The sequence below is a fragment of the Corvus cornix genome, chromosome 7, assembly GCF_000738735.6.
Source record: "Corvus cornix cornix isolate S_Up_H32 chromosome 7, ASM73873v5, whole genome shotgun sequence".
In the NCBI taxonomy this organism is placed as follows: Eukaryota; Metazoa; Chordata; class Aves; order Passeriformes; family Corvidae; genus Corvus; species Corvus cornix.
Window position 1 is genome coordinate 31244568 of NC_046337.1, and position 24952 is coordinate 31269519.

The 24952-nt window shown below is 36.8% G+C and overlaps 1 protein-coding gene across 2 annotated transcripts in view; it reads left to right on the forward strand.

Moving 5' to 3' along the window:
• The window catches only part of HIBCH (3-hydroxyisobutyryl-CoA hydrolase), a 40186-nt gene that overhangs the window by 9300 nt on the left and 5934 nt on the right, over window positions 1-24952 (forward strand). For both annotated transcript variants that reach the window (XM_010406514.4, XM_010406515.4), the window contains exons 7-12: window positions 11248-11326; window positions 15506-15651; window positions 16307-16393; window positions 17563-17621; window positions 18321-18402; window positions 23879-23998. In XM_010406514.4, the coding sequence (XP_010404816.2) occupies window positions 11248-11326; window positions 15506-15651; window positions 16307-16393; window positions 17563-17621; window positions 18321-18402; window positions 23879-23998 (573 nt within the window). The remainder of the gene's footprint in view (window positions 1-11247; window positions 11327-15505; window positions 15652-16306; window positions 16394-17562; window positions 17622-18320; window positions 18403-23878; window positions 23999-24952) is intronic.

Here is a 24952-nt window from a genome sequence, read left to right on the forward strand (position 1 = left end):
CAAATTTGTAAGACAAATTTGTTAGAAGCAAAGGTGTCTGCAGTTTACTGAAAAATAGTGAAATGAGTTACAAATACCACATTTACTGCTAAAGGACGTGCTCTGTTGAAAGGAACACTGGGCACTCCCATGTTGCTAAAATCTAGTTCACATTTAGCTGATTTCTATCCGTAAATTTTCTTTTTCTTGAAATTAAGTACCCGAACAGTTGATAAGAAATTGTGAAGCCTGTGGTTTTTAAAAATACTGCCTGCAAATGATGTCCTAAGTTTGGTCTTCTTGGTTTTAGAAAAGTCACAATCTTAAGTTCTTTGGAGATGAATATAAGTGATTTATAAGATCAGTCCAAAGCTATGGTTTTAAATAGGGCTTTGGCACAAAATATATTACTGTGTCAGATACTCTCTCTAACAGACAAAAAGATTCATAAAATTGTTTTGAAACCTCTTTCAGAGCCAAATAAAGCACACTAGACAGATTGAGTGGTGGCTTTTCAATGATTTGGCTTGGAGTTCAAGGTGAATATATGACAGGAAAAAAAAAGATAAACAGGGTGTAGACTTTGGAAGTTGGTGAAAATGTTCAAGGTCACTGGATTAACTTTCAAAAGTTTAAAATATATGTAAAAAAACTTAAGGAGCTTTGCAAAATCAGAAGAACATTTTCAGGAGCAAAGGCCATTGCTTTTAGTTTAGACAGGGATCTGTAACAGCATGAATGAAGTACCCTTTTTGCTGTATCGTATTCTAGATCATGCATGGATTTAGAAACTTCCTGAGCTAGGCTTCATTTCAGAACCGTAGTGCTAAATAACCATCAGTGGTCACACTCACTCCCCTCTCTGTACATCTTGTATTTTATGACAGTAAGTAGGCTTGGTGTTCAGAAAGGCCTCTGGCAATCTATTTCCCAGTTCAGTGTTGTGCTTTGTGAAAAGCAATTTCTTGCTGTTTCAAGCCTATTGTTTAATATTATTAAATGCTTATGTGTTTAATTATCAGTAAGGCCAAACTAAAACCCCAAATGCTTATTTTTTTACTGGTGAGTAAAGAGAGTGTTGCTGAAACATAGGAATTCTTGGCTTTGGACAATTTTCTACAGGATTTAATCCTTTAGTCTGGCCTCTTACGCAGCATATTTGCTAAGTTTGTTTTAGCCTTGCTTTAAAAATTTATGATTTTAGTTTTAGGATGAGAAAACATCTTCCTGTGGGGGAAGTAGGTTTTAACTTACATGGTAACTTGCAACATTTTCAGTACAGAAATTAAGTTTGGTAGAGTTGCTAGCTCTCTTAAATCCTTTGCAAAGCACTGTGATTTTAGTTATTCCAAGCATCTTATTTTCCAATCTTCTTGTTTAGGAAGTATCATGGGAAGTTTTTTCTTTAATACAGAAGAAAATCTGACCAAATTTCCACCTCTGACTCCCCCAGATTGTGGGGCCTGGTTTGTGAGAGTAAGAGCAGTACACAGGGCTGACTCCTTTAGTCTTTCCTCAGAGCACCTTAGTAGTACAGACTGGGTGATTAAAATGTCAACCCCTAACTGGGTCTTCGGGTTCATGAGTGGCTTTCCTTTAGTTTTGTCAACACACCTGTCGGTATGAGTTTTTTAGGCAAGGTCTTTTACTTACACTGAGAGTCTACATCTAAGTTAGAGTTTCTTTAGGGTGACTGTTGGACAGCAGAATTTTCTTAAGACCCGTTTAAGTGTTACTTTCTCATGTAGTAATGTGAAATATGTTAAGCTTTAGACTACACAGATGTGTAGAGCTGGAAGGAGCATCAGGATTATTCTTTTGCACTTGCATTAGGGTTAAGTACTGCTAGGTGACTGCTTAGCTGATTTTCACCTAAAGCACTCAGAACTCTCCAACGGCAGGAATTCTGGTTTTTCTAGCTATGTCACCTGAGTGCTTAGTTACTCTTTCAAGCTTGGTTTCCCTAGTGTCTAATATAAGTCTTTAGTATGTGTAATCAGTATATTCCAGTCTTAGTCACAGCTCCCTGTGGACATTTTGAGATACTTGCATTTCTTCCTCCTGGTCCTCTCTCTTTAATAGGGATAAGGATAGCAATTCAGCCTTTCCTATAGATTAAGTCTCTTAGTCTTCTTGCAATCCTCTGGAATCTCTCCCATTTGTGTACTTTACAGTTCATTGCCAGAGACCAGACCATATTTCAGCTGGAGGATTCATCAGTACCAAGTAGAGCAGAATAATTATCCTCCCTTTATTACAGAGATATCCTGTCACAAATAGTCCATGTAAATAGGAGTTTTGAAAGCATCCAGTCCTAGTAGGCCACCACTTCTAGTTCTTTGCAAAACTTCTACTCTCACCTCTTTCCTCTTTGCCTAACATAGACTTCCATCACAGTCCATTCTTTTATTGCTTACCTTTTACCAATTTTAAATCTTCTTCCTTAAACTGAACTCATTTGTCAAAGAGACAGTTTTGCAGAGCTACTCTTTTCTTCAAAGACTACAAAGGAAAAAAAGTACTCCTTTTCTCTGAGTTTCAAGACACCTGAGTGCCATATCAGGTGGCACTAGGCTGATGAGGCTGCCCAGATGTACTGAATCTAGGCTGAGTGTTCCAACCGCAGCCCTTGGCTGCCTTGGTGCAGACTGTGCTGTAGTGTGATACCTTCAGTAGTTCTTTTCACAACAGCATTGCCTTATTTGTACAAATTTCATGGTTGCTGTAAACCTGTGAAAAACATCCAGTCATTTATTCCATGGAAAGCATACTTATCATCTCTGCATTTGATTATGCCTTCCTGAGTGTAGTTATTTTCATTTTGTTATTTTCTCCAAAGTGAGATAGTTTTGAATCTTGCCCTTCAAAGTGTTTGCCTTCCCCAAAAGTAAACTGTGACTTATAGAAATTCTTGTTACTTCATCATCCAAGCAGGTAATATAGCTGTCAAATAAAATTTCATTAATGATTGGCTTCTGCATGACCTCAGCTGGGGTGCCCTCTCAGTTTTATTGCAAACTGCTGGTAACTCTTAAAATTGTTTCAGAGGATGGTGCCCTCCATTTCCCAGGGGTATCATCTAGGCTGTGCTTCCCTTGCTTGTTTGTGAAAGGAAACTATGCTGTGGATGGGAAAGCATCACAAACACTGCAGTTCAAAACATGAAGCTTTTTCAGAATGCTGCTTAATGAGTGATGTCATTTTAATCAAGGGATAATGCAGGTGTTCCAGGGAAACACATGCAGCCAAATTCCTGAACCTACTCCATAGTTTGGAAATACTCATTCTATTGTGCATCTACCTGTGCATCTTCACTTCTGGAATACAGAATCAGGATTACTGCACCTGTGTTGTAGTAGAAGAGTGAACTCAGTACCTAATATTCAGTTTTAGTTCTTTTTCACATTGCTGCCATTTAATTTTCAGCAAAACATTCCAGATGCTGACATTGTTAGAGGAATCTACTTTTCCTTGTAAATCAGATCCCAGGACCTGATGGGGTATCTACCAATAGTTACAGACGTCTACACTTACACTTTAGTAGGATTTGGTCAACAATTCTTACTACATTAATATTTGTTCTCAAGTAAATTGGTAGTGATGTCATAAGCAGCTTGTATGTTATCCATTTTAGTCAATAGAATTTTAGTACACGAAGGAGTTGGAGTTGACCAATAGCTGTCCTTATCCTGTCCCATTTTTATCCAGATTGTGCAGCTGTAACTCTTTAGGAATGTTCCTTTCACTACCAACATATATCTGTTCATGTAAGTTGTGTGCATGTAACTTTTACTCAGAAGTGTAGATAGCAGCATTTGAGACTAACATTCAAAAACGACGAAACATTAGGATTAACCGTATCTATAAAATCTCACTTTTTTGCCCACTTGTGATACAATTTTTAATTACAGGATTGTGCATTTGCAAGTGGATATTGCCCACAGAGCAAAGCTATTCATTCTGGTTTAATTTGGGGTGCAAATTTTATTGCACATCATAGAAAGCTCATGAAAAATTATGATTTTACATAGTACTTCTCTACTGTAGTGGACATTATTACCCCTTTAACCCTTTTTAAAGCTAGGAAACTGGAACCTAGAAATGTCAGTACTTCTTGGGACTTCTCCTGATTCTTATTCTTTTTCTTTCTTTTTGTAAGTATGTCATGCCTCTTGTCAGCCATCATGCTCTGGAGCGTCTTCGGTTTTGTTTTAATTCACACTCTACAATCTGCCCTGAAGTAAAAGTAATTGTCATACTAAACCTAGATAAGCTGCTTTCCAATCCTCTCCCTGCCTGTCCCCCTCTCCCCCTCCCTCGTGCCTGTGTACCACAGAGAAGCTTGTGGCCTGTTTTGTTGCCAGTGCTTCAAAGCTGAAGGCAGCTTCTACGGTGAAATAGAATACAGATTTTGCAAGTACAAACAAATTGTTGTGAGATTGCCTTGTGCACCACTTATCTTCTGAAATATGGGTTGTTGAAAACAATGCTGAGGCAATCCTAAGAAAGGGTTCACTCCTTGCTGCTGTTCCAGTCTCTCTGCCATCTGGCCACGCTGCTCTGCCTGCTTGGCTCTGGTGTATGATCCCAGGGATAAATGGTGCTCTTCATTTTGTGGCTAATCGGTCTAGAATGTCAGCAGCTCTTCACATCAACAAAATGTAACCACTGAATGCTCAATGGTTTGCACGTGATGTTATTCCCCAAAGGGCTTATCATAAAGCACTGTCTTGAATACAACTATTTTAAATTATAGCTCAGTACTGGTACAGCAAGTAAAACTCCTTTTCTCTCCCTCTCCTAACTCTACAATGGCTGAGATTTTTGCTGGCTTCTGCACAGATTTGTTCTTTCCATTTAACACCAGACTCTTGGTGTGCTAAAAGTCCCACTATTTTTCTCCAATTCTAGGCCTTCGTATACATGCCTAGCCTCATATTGAGAGTTAGCTCATTATTTCCCTCTCCTTCCCTTTATTATAGATCAAGGAATAAAAGTTCTAAAGGGAATTATCTTTGCCTGCTTCCCTGTCCTTTCATATTTCTGCTCATTTTCCTCAATTCCTGAAGAATTTGAGTGCTCATGTTCTTCTTGAGTTGTAAGACTTTTAATCAGTCTTATACTTTCTAAGCACTTTTTTCGGAGAAAGAGAGCATCATTACAAAAATCCTCTGGATTCACTCCTGTTATCCCAAATAACTGTGCCACCATTTAAATGAAGTTCTGATGCACATACCTGTCTTTAAGAACAAGAAGTGTTTCTTCAATTCTAAGATAAAGCCTGAAAGCTCAGTTGTGCACTGATGCACGTTGCTGAAACACATTACCTCCCACTTGCCTGCCCTCCCTGCAGACATTAGGATGTGATGAGCTGGACATAGAAATCTCTTGCAGTAGCTACATTTTTAGGTGATACAGAAGGACAAAGGGAGAGCTTCTTCCAGAATTTTAGAAACAATCAAAAAGCCACACTTGCTATCTTCTGAATACACATGGCCAGTTAATGTATAAAGAAACCAAATTGGGATAAAAAGAATACTTTCAAATGTAAAACTAGAAAAAGTTGACCTTGTTGCTAATTAAAAGCTGTAGGCTTTTCAGATCTAGGTCTTCTTACATCTTCTCTTTCCCTTCTGTTGCAGTACAAGTCTTGTGCCCATAAAAATTTGTGCAGATTATGATAGCTACCGTAGTAAAAATTGTTAGTGATCACTGAAAGCTTGGGCTGGCAGTAGAAAAACCAAACCTGGGCTTTTAGAAAGTCAGTCTAAATTTGGTTGATAAAGGTCACTCACTGCAGCAGCATTGGTGCATAGAATGGCCTATGTGTTTTTTTCCCTAAGTTTTCCTGTAAGAAGAACCTGACCTAAATGATTGCTATTCATGTAGTTCAATCAATTTGTTTAAATACTTAGGGGTCAGAAGAACAAGACCGAGACATCAGATACTACTACAGATAATCTGTCTCCTGTCAGCTCGTTCTGCTTCTATGTGTCTGTAGCAATTTGGACTGAGACTCTCTAATACATAATCAGTATATGAAAATTAATATTTTATATTTAAATTATATCATATTAATATTTTACGTTTTAAATTACCGCACTAAATTACTGAAAAATTTCACAATACCCACTGTTTTTAAAGATATTTTTAAAATACCTGTATAGAGTTGATTTATATGTCAACAGCCAAAGGAAGTGATATTCTAAGTCCAGATTGATCTGTCATGCTGCATTGCTCGGGTTCATTTTGTCATCTTGTCTGTTAGTATCTACAGATGAAAATGAATTATACTCTTTGGAGTAGGCCATAACATTAATGATGAATGAAGATTAATTTTGATTCAATTTAAGATTCATTGTGTCTGGATGCAGGGGGTAATGCTCTTACATCCCTGATTTTTGATACACTGTAGCTATAAGCTCCTGCTGCTTCCTGAATCAGTTCCAATCTGAAAACATTTTTGCTGCACCTTGGCTATTTTTACTCATTTGTATGCAGACATATTTGCCCTTTGTTGTGTTATGCTCAATTGATTGCTACATTTCTTTTTGGTTCTAGCTCTACCAGAAGCTATTCTCATGCAGTTAAAAATGTAAAAAGTGTAGTCACTAGATGGGAGCTGTTACAATAGGTCTTTTACTGCAGTCAATATTGGTATTATCATAACAGTGCTTAGTCAAACAGCTAAAAATTATTTACCAGCCTGGTGAAGGTGACACAAGCAACATTCCTGAAGGCCTTTTCTATTTATGTTTCTTTTGTTGTCTTGCCTACGCATTCCTTACAGTCTGGGATGGATTATTTAGTAAATAGCCAAGTGTGATGTATGGTTTTGCTGTGACACAGGTCTGCTTTTCTGTATGTGAGCAGATGCTTAGGTATGTCATTCAGAAAGGGAGTATTTATTTTGCTCTGTATTTTTCCCTGTTGTGATGGCCCTCAGTTTCTGAATAACTTTCCCAGATGTGATAAATTCTCTCATTTACTAAATGTGGGTCATTCTCAATCTAAGATAATACAGCCTTCGGGACACAAAAGATTCACAGTAGCTGTATTTCATTTCTTCATCTATCGGTCACCTGGTTTTTCATTAGAAAGATAATTTGTAATAAGGTTCTGTATTTATCATGAGAAACAAAATGGAGATCAATGATAAAGTTTCTATACACAGCCACATAATGATTTTTGAAATACAGCACTGAGTAGGCAGTCTTGTATGGGAAAAAAAATTCAGATACTCTACATTCTTTTTTGTAAGCTTGTTGATGAATTCAGACTGAACTGCCTATAAAATTACATTCCTCCCTGAGGTACACTGAGACTGAGTTGAGTTCTAACACTGTTTTTAAGATTAATGCTCTAATATCCATGTAGTAATAAATCTGTAATTTGTAACCAAACCCCTTGATAGCCTATCTCCAGTAATACATTGTCAGACCCTCATTTCTGCTCTTATCTATATTTTTGATTCATATATAAACCCTACAGAAGGAGAGTTGCCATGGTTTAACCCCAGCTGGCAGCTAAGGCCTGCCCAGCCACTCCCTCACTCACTCGTGGGCCAGGACAATTGGGAGAGAATCAGAAGTGTAAAAGTGAGAAACCTCATGGGCTGAGATAAACACACTTTAACAGGTGAAGCAACAGCCACACACACAAACAAAGCAAAACGAGGAATTCGTTCAGTACTTCCCATGGACAGGCAGGTGTCCAGCCATCTCCAGCCATCACACGTAATGGTGACCTGGGAAGACAAACGCCATTACTCCAGATGTTCCCTCTGCCTCCTTTTTTCCCCCCACTTCATGTGCTGAGCATGATGCCATATGATATGGAATATCCCTTGGGTCAGTTGGGGTCAGCTGTCCTGGCCTTCCATCTCCTTGGTACCACTAGCCCCCTCACTGGTTGGGTGGGGTGAGACTCAGAAAAGGCCTTGACCCTGTGCAAATGCTGCTCAGTGTTAACAAAAACATTTCTATATTATCAGCACTGCTTTCAGTGAAGACAGAACACAGCCCCCATGCTAGGAAGAAGCTACTCTGAAGAAAACTACCTCAGTCAAATCAGCCCAGGAGTTTAAGTTGGTTGCTCATTAATTTCTTTATTCTCCTTAACTTCTAGCCTGATTCTTTAAGTATCCTTTACAAAATTCAAACACTCAGGTGTCAGTGGAAAAATGTTTCCAGCCAGTAAAAGCCTGATTGACCACGGGAGTGTATTACCTTGGAAAAGTTTGAAGGAAGACATTAGCTTTAGTATGTAAGATAATGAAAAGCGGAACTCTGACAGCAATATATAGTGTATTTTAATAAAGATATTATAGTGTTAAGACTTGTATGTGTAAATGCTGGAAGTACCTGGTGAAGTGAACACAGTCCAATTGAAGATAGGGGGGACTCTAGCTATGTAAGATTTCAGCTAAATTAAAACAAAATAAAATCAGAAAATCTAGAAATTAAGGAGGAATGCATTTAGACTTCTGACTGGTTTGTTCTTTACACAGGATATTATTAAACTAATGAGTATCTGTCCTCTGTATTAGCTCTAGAAGGTTAAACACATGCAGTGATCTGTTAACTGTTTGGGAAGTTACAAATAAACAAACAAAAGCATATGAACACCAGTAAAGAAGTTACTGGGATTTGTACCATTAATTAATTTTTCTCTCCAAATTTTATTTTAATATTGGATTATTTAGAAATGATCTTCAAAGAAGTAAGAACATATTTGCACCACTTTCCTTATAATAAATAAAAAGAAAATAAAGTTTTAGTCTTTTAAATATACATCTGAAATAAGGCTGTTATCTATGATATAAAACTCGAAGGCTATCTAGAAAACAAATCCAATTATGGCTTAAGCACTTGAGAAAGTGAAATCTGATTTAATTACTTCTTTCAAAAGAAAATTACATCTTTCAACTTTCTATGATTAAAACTTGACATTTATTTTTATCACTCTAAAAAAGGAACGAGGTTGGAAGAGAAGCTCCCTTCATGAAATTCACACTCAAATCTTTGTTACTTAATACTCAGGCTAAAAATTTGAGTCCTTAAACAAAATTCTGATTGTCTAGAAAGCAAGCCAGAAAAAATACTTTGAGATAGATGGTATTTGTATTTTAGATATAGGATTAGAAAATACGAATTTAAGTGTAAGAAGGACCAAAATGGACATGATTTTTATTTCATTATCTTTATAAAAAAGCTCATAGTTATTGCTGAACATGCCTAAAAGTAACAGCAGGCTTTACTTAATGCAGTGAAAATATGCTATTATGACATTTAAAAAGTTGAAAGTGATGAAGTCACATTTACATTTCATTTAAGAGTTCTGAAACTGTTTTAGGAGTGAACATAGCTTTACATGCAGCTTTGCATTTTCAGGAGAACTAAATACAGGCCCATTGCTCTTGCTGCTGCTCAGATGAGATCTGACCAGTGCTCAGAGAAAGGGCTAAAGGACAGATAAGGGACGAGACATAAGGTTTGTGCAAATAAGATTCAGATGTTTGCTCAAATCCCATTTGCCTCCTTGGAAGAGCAGTTCTTCATGTGAATACATTTGGCTTAGTCCCTGAATATAAAATCAAGTTTGATAATCAGTTACCCTATGAAATTAAACTGGAATCTTAAAAACTTCATACATCTCTATTAAAACCCAAGAGTGGCAGAGAGTCATTTCACAGAAGAAACTTGAAAATATTTTCAGGTTTAGTTGTGTATCACCCTAATGGAATAACCAGTGACAATTAATTTCTTGTTGGGCAGAATTGTAAGACAGGCCAGGGAAGGATGTAAAGGAAATTGAATTTATATGAAATTGAGATAACTTTTCAAAAATTTTGATGTAAACCCCAATCAAAGGTCTCTGTAGATAAGCAAAAGGAAAAGAAGTTCTATTCTCATCTTTAAAACCTGTCAAATACATACTGGTCGTCCAAGGGAATATCACCCAATTAATCCCACTGTTTTTTATGGGAAGTATGAAATATTGTGAAGATATTTGTGAAGACTAATAGCCTTAGTGGGTAAAGTGCCATTTTTTTAGTATTTAAACAATTAAAAATGTTATTTAAAATCTCTTGTATTTAAGTAGTCAGACACTGACTACTTCGGGCCAATGATTTTTGAGATATTTTAGTTTTAACATAAAAAAGGGGTGGCTGGAAGGACTGAGCAAAGGGAAAATTAACAGTGAGGAACGGAAGTAAACTGAAACAGTGAAAAGGAAGAGAGAGAGAATATTTGTATGAAATAATTTCTTGTGAAGTATTCAGCAGAGGGTTTTGTCTCCACATAGGATCAAACACACATTTCTATTGACAAATATCATGTAGGTAAGCTTTGGGAAGTGAGACCTCAATATGTGTGTTGTGGTTGTGCCCTATAATCTAAATATTCTTGTATTTCTTCAAATACTATTACTAAGTAGTAGTAACTTTTTCAGATAACCATTTTTGGTTTTACTTGTCAGTTTGCCTCTTGAAGATTTATCTAAATTAAATTTATTTTGTGCTAAGTTAATTTTTTTTTTTTTTTATATTGGGCCTTGTTGCTGCTCACTACCTAAATCAGAAAATATGGTGTAGACAACACAGAAACTCTTCTGCTTTTGAGGGAAATGTTTCATCAGAACAGGCTGCTAGAGAAGAGTGCTAGATACTTAGAAATGTAAATTCCATTAATGACTTGGTGAACACAAGTGCCCAGGATAAAAAGTGAGTTTCTTTCACGTATTTTGAATTTCAATCAATAATGCTGAAGGCTTTTTCTGCTTGAAATACTTCTGTGTTTATAATGTAGGTAATTATCACATTAGAAGAATAGTTAATTATTATTTCTTTTGAAAGTATTAGGATGACAGCTTTGTGAAATTTATGTATTTTCCAAAAGGATTGGCTTTTTTTTGGTTGGTAATTTGAAGTACGTGCAAAAATTATAGATGGAGTAACATGAGCAAAAGGATGTCAACTCCCCTAGTAGTGGAGATAACAGGGTCACTTGTGGATTTTTGAAGTTATTCTCTGTATGACTCACCCATCATTCAAAGCATAGAATGCTATTTCAGCCAAATCATGAAGGTAATATGAGGCTTTATTAGTGTTTGAACCATAAAAGGTCTTCTAATATTTTGTTGAGATGCACATGGTAAATCTAATGCTACTTACGTTGTAGAGCAAAGCAAGAGGTATGTTACATAGGATTGTGGTCATGATTATTTTTACCAGTAATTTTATAACTGTGTCCTTTGCCTGTGTAGGGAGTTGGCGTCTCAGTCCATGGACATTTTCGAGTTGCTACAGAAAAGACTCTTTTTGCCATGCCAGAAACAGCAATAGGTAAGTGTGTTAACAGGTTATCACAAGTTAACATGTTTAGGGTTTCACTGTTTGTGTAACCAGGGTGAAATATCTTTGAATGCTTTGGTGGTAGGGAAAGAATTTTAAAAGGGAATTAGAGATGACCGTATATGAAAAGTATTTTCTATTAAATTATTAGAAACTTACCTGTATTCTGGGAGTTGATCATTGAAGCTCTTAACTGTGTAGATTGACACAAAGTCTGACAGGATAAAACTTCTTTTTAAAAAGGAACCAAGTCTTGCTACAGATGAAGGCAGGTAAAGTCTGAAGCTCCCAGTGCAGGTATGCCAGCTTTACCGTGGGAACTCGGTATGTGTCAAACTGGGTGTACTACAAGCTGCTCTGCAATGTTAATGAGACAGATTTTGGAATTCCAGCTTTTCTTGTAGATTAATAATGTAGACCCATTAAAATCGTGCACAGATTGTGTCTAGGCAAGATCACAATGTCTTCAGCGTCGCCTTTTTTTCTTTTAAATAGCAACATGTACCATGTGTTTTCTAATGTTTGATCCTACAGTTTCTTTGTTAATTCTGAGAGGTACAAAAGAAAATGTAGAGCTACAGAGCTTCTAAGCTACATAAAGATACAGGTATGGCTCAAGAAAAATCAGATTGAAGTGATCTCCTGATGCAGCTGTCAAGCACAATAAAGCATAATAAACCACGCAAATATAAGCAAGCTCGTTATCATTTTAACTCCTGAAAAAATATTAGAGCAATTCCTGCTAGCTGATAAATGTAATGTAATTTTTCTGAACGAGTAAAGTTGGGATAAAAAAGCCAAAAGCTATTTCAGCCCTCTAAGGTCTGGGAGTTTTTTTTGCTGAAGAAAAACTTAGTAAACTAAACTTAAGCTTTAATACAGCATGAGTTTTCTAAAACTCTGAAGTTTATAATCGGTTGTTGTATATGAAAATAATTTGAAGTAAACAATTTGTATTTGTATTTTTTTAACTAAACATAGAGGTTCATTGGCATGTGAAATTATTCTAATAATAAAAGTATCTTCACTTTCTTCTTCAAAGGTAAAGATGTGAGTAGTTTTATATTAACAAAAACTACGTACTTTACACAGATTTCTTGTGGTGACAAGGACGTATTTAAACAAAAATAGACTGTGAAGATGTGAAGGAAAAGCTTGGAACTTGCTTAGGAAAGAAAGTAATTAAACCGCTTTTGGGATCACTTAGAAGTAAAACCACTGAAATCTGTTTGGATTTAAAGGCTTAGCTGTTTTGATCTCTGTGGGGTGTGTTTAAAATGTCGAGCTCTCTAGATACTGTATTAATTGTTTTTTTTCATGTGCTCACTTATTTCAGTAGGCATGACACCTTTGCTGGGAAATGAAAACAAAGCATTCATTCAGTGGCTCCATTTTCACACAGTTACTCTGCACTTGTACACCACCATAAATAAAAGGATATTGATAAATATGCCACTTAGCAAATGGAAAGAAAAGGCAGTTTTAGACTGTGGAATTTGACGTAGATAAGATAAAGCACTAGAAATCAGCACAGAAGTAGGAGGGTATGGAAAAACCACTGGTGGGGAGAACAAACCATGAAAGTATAATGTGTGGGCTTTGAGGTGGTGTTACACTAATAATGGATACTTTCTTGTATATCCCTGCTAAGTTTTTAGCTTTCTGTAAGTCAATACTAATAAATTCCCAACCCCTTGTGCCAGACAAGGTAAGAACATAGCAGCACTGCCTTTCTTATGCTTGGCAAATGCAGAGTTGCACCTTTGGGATTACAGCAGAGCATGTTGCTCCTGTGTCAGAGCACAGACTGCAAGTCAGCAGTACAGGCATAGGCTTATGGCCTGGGCAGCCCAGCAGTAACACAGCTCTTCTCTTACTTCAGTAGGAAATTGAGAAATGATTGCTAAATGCTAACAAAAAAACCAAAAATCAAGTATGAAATACATTAAGAGAACCCCAGTAGCAAAGAGAAACATATGGGAAGCGTTACTGAGAGAATTAGGAGCAATATGTAGAACATGGACAAGAGAAGTAAAATTATAAGAGAAAAAGGAAGACAGGAATACTGAAAAAGGATACAGTAGAAGCTATAGCAGACTATGCAACCAAGTAATTTTCAAGTGGATTAGGTAGACCTTCACTAATCCTGTTTGTAAATTCCTTAATTAAAGAAACCTTCATTCAATTTAGCTTTATTTGCCTCTAAAACAACTTAGGCTAATCAACTTCACAGTTTATTTAGAACTGAATTCCCTGTGTATGGGGAGTGGAAGGGGGCACTATGGATCCCAATAGAAAGATGTTTTTCCTCTGGAAATGTGCTGGAGTGTGGGGAAAACAGTAGTCCAGCATAAGTATTATTTTACAGCAAAAAGCAAAAAATATTGTTATTGTTCCAGTGGAGGGAGAGAATAATATAATTACCTTTTTGCTTTGGAGGGCATTTTTAAGACAAGTTTTACTTTGAAATGAGGTTGGGTGGGGTTTTTTTTTGCAGTAGAAGGATATCCAAGGGGAGACAGATGAATAGAAACATAAAACTAAATAGAAGTCTTGGCATCAATGTTATGATGGCTCAAGCTGAGAAGGTATAATGTAGAATAGACTATTTGAGAATGTGAGTATAGATGAAAAAGAAGGTAAGTGATGAATTGGAGTTAATACAGCTTAGGGCTTTTAAAGGGTGTCAGCAAGGCATTCAGCATTTCAGGATGAGAGTTTTATGTCTCAGTAGCCTGGGGGATGAGGAATAAATCAGTTCATGACAGCACACCCATCAGTGGGAATAGAATACTACAGCTGTAGCTGATAGGAAGTGACTCCTAAAACCAGCTTTTTGATGTATTAGAAGCAGCAGAACAAAAAGAAGACCAAGAGGGAACCAAAGGGGAACCTGAGATGGGTTAGATATTATTAAGAGGGAAACACTGAAGAGCAGCTGTCTGAAAGAAACCTCCCCTTATTCCATCTGAGGGGGAGGACTGTTCAGGGACCACTAATTTCCCATGTCTCAAAATATTTGGAATAGGGTCTTTCTATAATACATACATTGACTCTTCTGTGAACAAAAGCAATTAATTGTGAGTGAAAAACTACCATCTTCTATCAGAATCCCATTTAAACTCCTTATGTACATGTGAATTTTCCCAGTTAGTATCTCTTCTTTGGCATGTGTCTTAGGAGTTTCTTATTGCTCATTTATATTCTTTTTCATTTGTTTCCATGATTCATTTATTCTCTGGAAGTGAAAAAAACGCAGCACACCTTTAATTTCTTTAAAAGACTTTCAGTTCCATGAATGCACCATTGGCATGATTTCAAACTAGTAACTGGACCCTGCTTCTATGCACTCAGATTTCTGAAATCAATACAGCTAAGCCAAAGTTTTCTCAAATTTAAGTATGTTACAAAACATGTCTAAATTTATTTTGTTGGTGATCAATGTATAGAACAGAAGGTAGATACTTTGTAATTACAACTTTTTAAAGTATTTTAAATCCTATTCACAGCTTTGAATTTTTAAAAAATTACCCTAATCTGTAGATTTAAAAAAATATACAAGACAGTTACTAAACTGGAGTTTAATATTTTTTTTTAATTTCAGCTTAGTCACAGTTCTGTCAAAGAGCCAAGTACTAAGTCAGCATCTTGTGCCTCCACCTTCAGGAAGACCCTGGCAATGCTGTTGATCTATTATTGAATTCTCAACCCCAAAATTGGTTCAAACTAAGCTGCGCAAGAGGCGCTTCATCAGTGTTTGATATTTTTATCATAATAAAAGATTTCAGTGAAACAGCAGCATCCAGGTTGAGTTTGCACAAATTATTTCATAATTCTTTGTGTCACTTCTCTTTCTTAGCTGAGAACACACTTGATTTTTCAAGCACCTAAAATTGTCTCGAGTTGTTGGCAAATAGCTTAAATATTTTTGTTTGGTATATGTTTGTAAAGTATGTGCCAGTAGAAAGGATGAAGTTTGGAAAGTGTTCAAGAGTTTGGTTTTAGGAAGGGTTTTGATGCCAGAAATGTCAAGACAAGTCAAGAAGAAATTTGGACAAGGTTGCTGTGCTTATGTGAGGGAGATGAAAGTGAGACAAGAAAAAATTGCTGCTAGTGGTGATTAGTACAGGATCTTCTCCCTTCACTTTTGTTTTGTGTTGTTTATTACAGGCCTTTTTCCTGATGTAGGTGGAGGGTATTTCTTGCCAAGGCTCTCAGGAAAGATTGGCTATTACCTCGCGCTAACAGGATGTAGGCTGAAAGGAAGAGATGTGCTAAAAGCTGGCATCGCTACGCATTTTGTAGAATCCGAAAAGGTAAGGTGCCAACAGTGCTGGCCAGGGCACAGCCCACAGCCACAGTGACAGGTTTGGGGTTTCAGCACCCCAATATACTGTTACCAACACGAGTGTCTGCAGAGGTGCACTTATATTAGCTGGCCATGCCCTGCAAACAGGGATGGTGAGACACTCTCAAGCTGTCCTTCTAACACTTGCCAGCTGGTGACAGCTTTGCTTGAAGAAAGGAGCAAATGGTGCTGTTTTTGCAATTCCACTGTTGGAAGGACATGATCTACTCAGCATTATGAAAGTGGCTTTAAAAATGTACAATTTAGACAACAGTGTATGAAACTAGAGATTTATACAACTGCAAAGGTTGCAGTCAAGGTAACACCCCATTAATGTGTTCTTTCCTCTCAGACTGGTGCAGCCTGGCTTAACTTGCATTGGGGGGCTGCTTGGGAAGCAGTTCTTTGCTGGTCACTGCAGACATAATTAAATTTGGGTGGTTCAACACTAGCAAATGAACTCTGTCTCCTGGTGGTGTTTGTTTTGTACTCCTTTAAGGTCTATCAGAAATTTGGGGAGGATGAGGGGATGTTTATATGCTTATGTCCTACTATTACCATAGTAATAGCGCAAGTAGTATGCTTTGTTTTACTTATTTGTAATTAAATCTCATTTTTAATAGCTACCTGCCTTGGAGAAAGACCTGATAGCACTGAAATCCCCTTCAAAAGAAAAAATTGCAGATTTATTGAACTCCTACCACATGAAGGTAACCTGAAATCACTGAAATCAAGCAAAATTGTTAAATATATGTAGACGTTTTTTTATCCATGCTACTGATTATCTTTTCTTATGGTTGAAAATAATGAATTTCCAAACTCTTTGCACTCTATCCATAAAACTTGTGTTAGCCCCATGTAACAATGGGCATGAAAATAAAAGGTTTTTCTTTTACAGTCAGTGGCTGTTTTAACTGTTTTGATGTGCATTGCAGTTCTCTTTCAAAAGAAAGAAAACTTCTAGAGTCAAACCAGTATTCAGTGTTATTCAGTCAGTCTATTACTCTGCTGTTGTTCGGCTTTAAAATGTGCTGTGTCTACTCTTGTTATTTCTGTTTTGTAATTACTAAGTTCATAAATAAGATTAACTAGAAAAATTAATGGGATAAACTAATTTACATCATAGTACTGATTTTTTTGACAAAACAGAACGCTATGAAATGGGAGTGATTATATGTTGCAGTATCCCGCTTTACAAGATGACACTGAATGGAAACGGAAACTGTGTATTTTTAGTTATCAGAGCTGAAATGCCAGGGAACCTTTTTCAGCTTCAGCTGCTGTTCCTGAAACATCTGCTTATGTCCCAAACCCCTTAATGCCAGAAGATGCGAAACATTTGACAGCCTTCCCACAGAAGGCCGATGGATCTATCACACACTTTGTCTAAATAAATTTTTTAAAATGACATAGAAAAGGAAGAGAAATGCTTTTTTTTTTGGTCATTAAAAAAGCCTAAACATAGGCCTGTATATTTTTAAAGAAAATGAAAGGGTTTTTTTTTTAAAAAACAATCTCAGGTTTTTGAGTAGATTTATCTACACTGACTTTCTTAGTGTATTGCACAGAAGTGTTTTGATAGAATGATCAGAATTACTTGTGTACAAGATAACCACCCAGACAAATATGCATACAAAGTATCTCAGAGCAAGCACTGCAGTGTATGAGGCAACATCTTTAACATTCACAGGATAAAGTGACAAGTTCATATATACACACTGCAAAATTGTAATTCATTAAAAATGGCACTGTCTTATGAATATTAAGTGTTCATTTATGATACGATATTTCTGTAACACAAGTCACTGAAATTTTTTGGTACTGGTACACTTTTAAGTCTAAAATAACCAAGTAAAATACGTATTTGCTTTTTAAATAGTGCACAGTTGATCAAGAAAAGGAGTTTGTACTTGATGAACATATGGAGAAGATTAACAGGTATTCAGCAGTCTTTTTAAATTTTTTATTCTTGTGGGTAGAGAACATGAAGTTAAATCTAGTAACAGTATTTCACAGATAAGGTGAGAGAAATGACCTGCAAGTTTAAGTAACATTTTGTTTCTAGGGAGCTTTAGCTGAAGCTCATTAAATATTTCACTCATCAGTACATTGAATACTTAGGCATAGTGGCCTGATTCATAGCCTATGGCACATTAAAATTAACATTTTCTGTAGATATTGGATGGGAATTTGTAAGAGTAACTGTTAAGTTGAGCAGGAAATGTTACCCAACACATTTATAGTACTCATTGGGTTAAGGCCATTTCTATGATAGCTTGAAACTTCTGTGTATCAGAAAGGGAAGGAGAAATAAGTGGGAGTGATAAGAAAGAGCTAAAACTGTGGAAGAAGGATGGCAATAACTACATTTAGAGATAAAAGATACTGACACCAAACCAGTAGAATGGAACTGATAGCTAAAGATTTGATATGTTATAAAAACACAGCTGAGACTGATGGCAGTAATTGAAGTTCATAGATAAATACCAGTTTGTTAGTGAATTGAACAACATGGAAGACATTGCTAAGAAAAGCCAAATCAGCTGGTTATGCCCTGCTTCTAATGTCAGTGTTATCAACCCTTCAAAGGTAAGGGGGAGACTGAAGCAGCTTGTTAACTAATTTTTTTTCTTTTAGTATTTTTTCAGCAAACAGTATGGAAGAAATTGTTAAAAAATTAAAGCAAGATGGTTCTCCTTTTGCCATGAAGCAGCTTGAGGTAAAGTCTTCTATGTCATTTTTGTTAGAGATTTTAAGTCTGGTTTTATGGTTTATTATCATAGGGAAAATTTAGTCACCCTGTAGGACTTTGGACTGAGAGCCTCAGCTTCTCACACATAGTCCTGAGGGATTCTCAGTAGTTCTACTCAGACAAGGGTATTCCTCTAAAATCACACAATGTGAGCACCATCTTATAGTGCATAAAACTGTAATCTAATGTAAAACCAAGCTCCCCTTTCTCTTCCTGTCCCCACAGTCAGGGGGGTCGTTGGGAACAAGTGTTCCCTTTATAGCTTCTTATTTTATTGGCAAAACTTGGAAGAAAACAGTGCCAAAACAGTGTTGTTGTTTTTCTTCAATTCCAGATATCTCATTTGGGTAAACAGCAAAAAATTTATAATCACGAAGTTTTTTTTTACCTTTTTAATGCATTTCTGAGAGTTGGATGTAGTCACTACTCAAAAAACGTATAGCAGTGCTACACACATAATTCATACTTCAGCCTCAAAAGCAAGAAGCAACTCATATTCATTTATAAATGATGTCTATATTTTCTTTTTTCCTTTGAAGTATCTTTGTTCAGGTGCCTTGTAAAAGTTTGGTTTGGAGCTAGTGAAATACTACAGCTGGATAGAACTGAAGCATTTCTCAACAAAAGGGTCATTTTAACTTTAGTTACAGCTCACAGAAGAAATCCTCCTTTCATAGTAAAACATCCATCATGTCTGACTTTGATATGAGCAGAAGGAATTTTATAAGGTAGTGTTCACATTAGGCATCCTGTCACTTTTAAAAAAAAAATGTAACACATTGTCACTGGAACTATCAGACAGTTTTTGAGGAAGGGAGTTTTAAGATTATCTTTGTGCCAACCAGTACATCTAGTACCTTGCAAGAAGTTTAGCATAGCTCTTATGAAAGTGAAATAGAATAAAATGGAAAGCTCATTTTTTCCCCCTAGTATTCAAGTTTCATTGAATAAAGCAGTCAGATGTACTCTGGTGCCAGAACACAAATTTTATCTGTTTGTATTTTATTGATTAGGTTCAGTGGATGTTGAAAACAACCAAGAATTATTGGTTCTTTATCCGTATTGTTTATGATAGTACATTTGTTTAACAGTTTTAATTTAGAACTTAAAACTAGGTCATCTACTTCAAAGTTACAACTTTGTGTAACTGATTTTTAAAATTCCTGAACAAAAAAGAAAAAAGGCTATTTTGTTGCTTCTTCAGTTCTCTCATGTCTTTAATAGGACTTTATAACAACTTTTTTCTTTCATGTGATTCATAAGTGAACATCCTTGGAGTTGACCAAAGTTTCAGAACAATTGTCTGTTCTGTTCAAGAGATAAGAATGTGTTAGTATGACTTGCTTCAGTCCATGCAGAAATTCGTGGGAAAAACCCCATGAAACAAATCCCACATTTTCTAGCAGATGCAAGACTTGCTAGTGTGAACAAATACTCAAGTTTCAGAGGAGTTTCTGACAGCAGATGTACTGTGCTAAGCAGTAGGATTAGGCAAGAGTGTGAAACCAAGGTTTCACTTTAGTGTCCAGGTACAGGAACAACAGCAAATTCAACTGATATATACTGTATCAGCTGATTCAGTAACAGCAATGTCTATCTTATTCCCCTTGTTTACCCCTATATTTATTATATGTATAAGAAGACTTATGGAATAAGCCCAAACTGAAAGTTTAATACAAATATCCTAATTTGGTACATCTAGCTTGTACCTTGGATCAACAGATACCTTTTAGTGTTAATAAAATGGAACTCCTAGTTGTGCCATAATCCAAGTACGCTGTGAGCCATGCTATCCCAAGTATCCTGTTCTCTTTGACCTACAGTACTCCTGCTTTTTACTTTCAAAACATTCCTGCTTTGCAGGCTGTCGCATATCTGATACTGAAATACTGCATGAAGAAGAATATAAATTCATTAAAATTCTGCTTGAGAATGACTTCATGATTTCTACCACATTTTGAATGCAGTTACAAACAGGTAGAAAGCTAGAGAACTTTGAACTCAGTAGTTTCCAAACCTTTAACTTCACTGCTTTGTTTTCAGGATTTACATGAGCCAAAAAGCTTTAATCTGAGTGGCAGGTGTACCATTTCTAATGGGATGAAGTAAACATGTAGGGTCAAAACCTGAAAAGCATCAGATACTTGACTTGGTTTTCACGTAATGCTTTCTTAGAGCTTTTTTGGCAGGACAGTGCACCTTCTGAGCACTGACACTTAATGGTTTAAAATCCTTCATTGTTACTGAATGAGTGCCAATGTAGTGTGCAGGACACTGCAGACTAAGAATTACAGGACACGTTGTCCCGATCTACTGGTCAGGCAAGGATGCACATAATAGCTCCTGAAACTTTAATGTGTGTGCAGCAAATGGGTGAGGTAGATTACAGGAATGAAGCTTGGTAATGTTGAATTCAAAGCAGCATTCTGAAACTGTTCTAACAGACCAGTGAGGGTGATGTTCTGTCCTTAGGCAGCTTTCCTGTGTGGCTTTGGCTAGATACTCCTCATACATTGTCAAAGCTCCTCCAGGACCATTGTTCCCTGTAGTTGACCAAATGCATTGATACCTCAGAAAGTAAGTGATGGGTGTCTTCATCTGTTGCAAGGGGAGTGATGCACTGAACCTCTGAGACGTTTTTGGGTTTTTAAGTGAAAGAAAATCACGATTCCCTCTTGTACTCTTGTAAGGGACTCCACTGTGTCAGCGCCGCTTAATTCAATCACCTTCTGATAGTATTTTATTGGTGTTCAGTCTGCTGCAAATTCAGCTCAGAGCTTTTGGGATCATTGTGTCAAAATCAAGATGGTTTGAAAGGTACTGGAATAGATGTCAAATACTTCTAAAAGACTTCTTTGCATTTTAGTACTCCCCACTCCAGCCTATCCTGTCTCCCTTTCAGGCTTGTTCCCTAGCACCAGTCTCCTCCTCTTTGTACAGAGATGTATTTATAGCTACACTGGTGACTCATTTTTCTGCAATTACACCTACCCGTTTTCCTGCCATGTTCCTCTTCCTCCAGCTTGATTTATGTCACTACCTCCTCCACCTTCAGCCTCATTGATATGCCAAGATAACCAGTCTAGTGGATCTAGCAGCTGCCTTAAGTGCTGTTTTGAGATCTTCCCCATTCCAATGCTTGCTTTGACCAGAAAGAACTTGCCATTACCATTTCATCCCTGGAACCACCTGACTGTACCATGCATACCATTTAACCTGGTCTGAACAAAGACTTCCTAATCTAACTGGCAGAATGTGAAACTCAAAAGGGGAAAGGTCCAGCTGAAAGGTAAGGCCAGCAAGAGCATCTTACAGGAAATAAGGGGTCTAGTTAAGAGCTGCCACCCATCTGAGACCTACAGAGTGATGTATTTAGAGGTACAGCAGATTTCTTAATCTGCTGAAAGGCAGCTCATTGTTTGAGAGCTTGATCAGAACTCAAGAACTGTTGGCACTTAGAGCCAGTGTTGGCTCTTTCTTTGCCAGCTTCTCTCTCAAGTACAGTGGTTACATGCAAGTAACATGACACTGAACTGTGCCATAAATCAAATCCCTCCTGATGGGAGAGAATTTTAAAAGTCCTTGCAAGGAGTTTCAAAGATAAAGCAAGACTTTTCCTGGAGTTTCAATGCTGCCGGATAGTTGTTTATTAAGTCTTATCAGAGGAACAGAGCCACCAGTGTGACCTAGGTACAGCATAGAGCACAGAAAGCAGGAGAGAAGTCTCTCTAATTATCAAGATTTACACAGCCTTTTAAAGATATTTTAACCAATAGTTACTAAAAACGTACATTATTTTCATTTTCCTACCAATTACTCAGTAACACGGGCAGGAACTGCGGAATTCTCTATCCAGTCATTCCAAACTACTTTTACTGCAGAACATGGAGTAGTAGAAGAAGGAGACGTTTTAGAGAACACAACAATCCCATTTTGATATTTTTTACTCTTAGCTATTTACTACAAAGAGAAGACCAAAACCTCTAGATTTTTCACCCTGTGACAATCTTACATAGTAGTCTATCACCTAATTCACACCACTGTATTTTCTAGTTCTTGTCTGATTGTTGGTAATTTTTTCCAAGGTTGGAGGTTGAAACAGTGTTGTTCAGGGGGGTAAGAACCCTTCAAAACAGGCAGAGAAATATTCTCGGCACTCTGGGTTCCTACATAACAGAACGACAGAACCAGTGCTTTGAAGGCCCAATTCCACAGACTCCTGCTTGTATCACATGTTTTCCAGCTTAACTAGGCAAAATGGGTCACTGCTGTATCAGCTGGTGTCTGGAGGGATGAAGAGTAATTGGGAGCTAGAAAAAATGTTGCTGTTGATGACTGGAAACTTGCCATTTCAGTCTGTGGTAAGGAGCCTAATGTCTGCAATGAAAATAATGTAAAGAGGCAAATCTTACCATCTGCTGCTTTTTAATAGTGGTAAAAATGTCCTAATTATCAGTAAATGTCTATTGTACTGTGAATGATCCAGAGCTTTTATTTGGGTTCACAGAGGAAGGAGGATCTTGTTTCGAATAAGAAAACAATGATAAGCAGCAGTAAGATTTAGCTCCTTTTCCCCAAAATCCATGAATCTTTAAAGCTCAGTTCTGTTTTCTTAATTAGGTTTTTGTCTTTCTCCCCACTTTATCCTACTGTTTACTGGCATGCTGTTCATCAAAGGATACTCCTGAGAGCCAAATTTACAGCATTTGTTCGTGTGCCTTAAACAAATCCTGTCTGTGGCACAATATTTATAGCCTTACTTCTGTCAAAAGTAAGGCAAGACCTCCAAGCTTCCTATCAGCAGAGTAATGTAGGGCTAAATTACTTCAGTATCTGTTGATCCCAGACAAGAATCCTGGATAAATATGTTTGATTTAATGTAACATTTTCTTTCTGTTTTCTTTGTGTATCATTTGGTCTTTGCCAGTAATGATAAAGCAACTACCTGAAGTTTGTTGCCACTCTCTCTATTATTACCTTATTACTCTATTGTACCAAATAAAACTTAAATGCTGAGCAATACTAATATCAGCTACAATATCAGTACATCTAAGAGCAATTCAGACTACATATATATGATATTCAGAAACAAAGTATAATTGCTTGTAACGCCTTCACTTAGCAAAAGATTATTCTTGAAAATGTCTTTCATTAATTTCTCTGGCTAGTAGTAATTTGATCTTAAATAATGGGACCTTAGGAGTTGTAGGCTTTCCACAAGTGATGGCACACATCCCAGAGATCTTGCTGATCAAAGTTTATGAAGGGAAGTTCATTTAATGTGACAGCCTGGTGGGAGGGAGCAGGAGGAATAGGTGTCACAAAGGGAGCTGAGGGAGAAGAGAGCCATCATTGACTTCACAAAGTTTAAATTGCACAAAAGACAGACTTGAAAATGTGTCCAAATTGAAGAAAATAAAAATAATGTTAATGTCTTCCCCAGACTATTAATAAGATGTCACCTACATCTTTAAAGCTGACTCTCAGACAGCTCAGAGAAGGAGCTTCCATGAGCTTACAAGAGGTACTCAGGATGGAATACAGACTGAGCCAAGCATGCATGGTAAGCAACAGCTGAGCCTCTTCTCTTTCTCTCCAGCCACAGAGGGGGAGCAGTTTATCAGAGGCTAAAAATTTTATGTAGATTACATCAAGGGTTTATAATGTATAGGTTTTAATTTTCAATATCATCTTTTTGAGTTTGTGAGGCTGTCACTTTTTTCCAGTTTCATGTTATTATATGGAATGCAAAGGACACTACATTAATGATGGTCAGATGGAAATGTAGAAGACTTCTGTTAAAAAAGTATGAAAACATTAATATATAGATAGTTTCATATTTGGATTGTAATTTTAAAACTGGTGTTCTTGAATGGGTTTTCTATTTAAATTACTTAGTCCTCAGTGCCTTAATTCCCAGCAGCAGGGTGCAAATAGTTGTTTATCACTGCCTTTCAAGAGTGTTGTCTATAAAAAAATTTATCACAGCAAGAGATTTTAGTGCTATTTGTACTAAGTGCTGAGTACTTGGATAGCATATGAGAAAGGGATCCTTCCAGTGGAACAGAGCTGCTAACTGAATTATGTGAACAAATGCCTTGCAGGGCTCCCCATGGTATCCTTATTATTAGTTGTGTCACATTTTAAAATAAGGTTTTTATAGGTCCGATTAAATGATTTGCAATGGTTAAAGTAAATACTTAAAGAAGTGAAAATCTGTCTATTTCTGATATGTTCTAATGCCTAACTAAAACTAGTACTGTGGCTCCATTACTAATGAAGCATGCTTAGGGATTTGTTACATTTACCTTTATCAAAAAAGAAGTGGATGTTTACAGGATTCCATTTAACTGCAAAGTGTTCCAAGTATGCAGAATACAGCACAATTCCTGAAGACTAGCCTTTCTCAGAAGAATTCCTGATACTACACACCTTAGACCTATCATGTGAAGCTCTTTAGAAAAAGATCTGAGATGTTACACAGAGAGAGAACGTGGACTGTGCCAAAGTGCCTGAT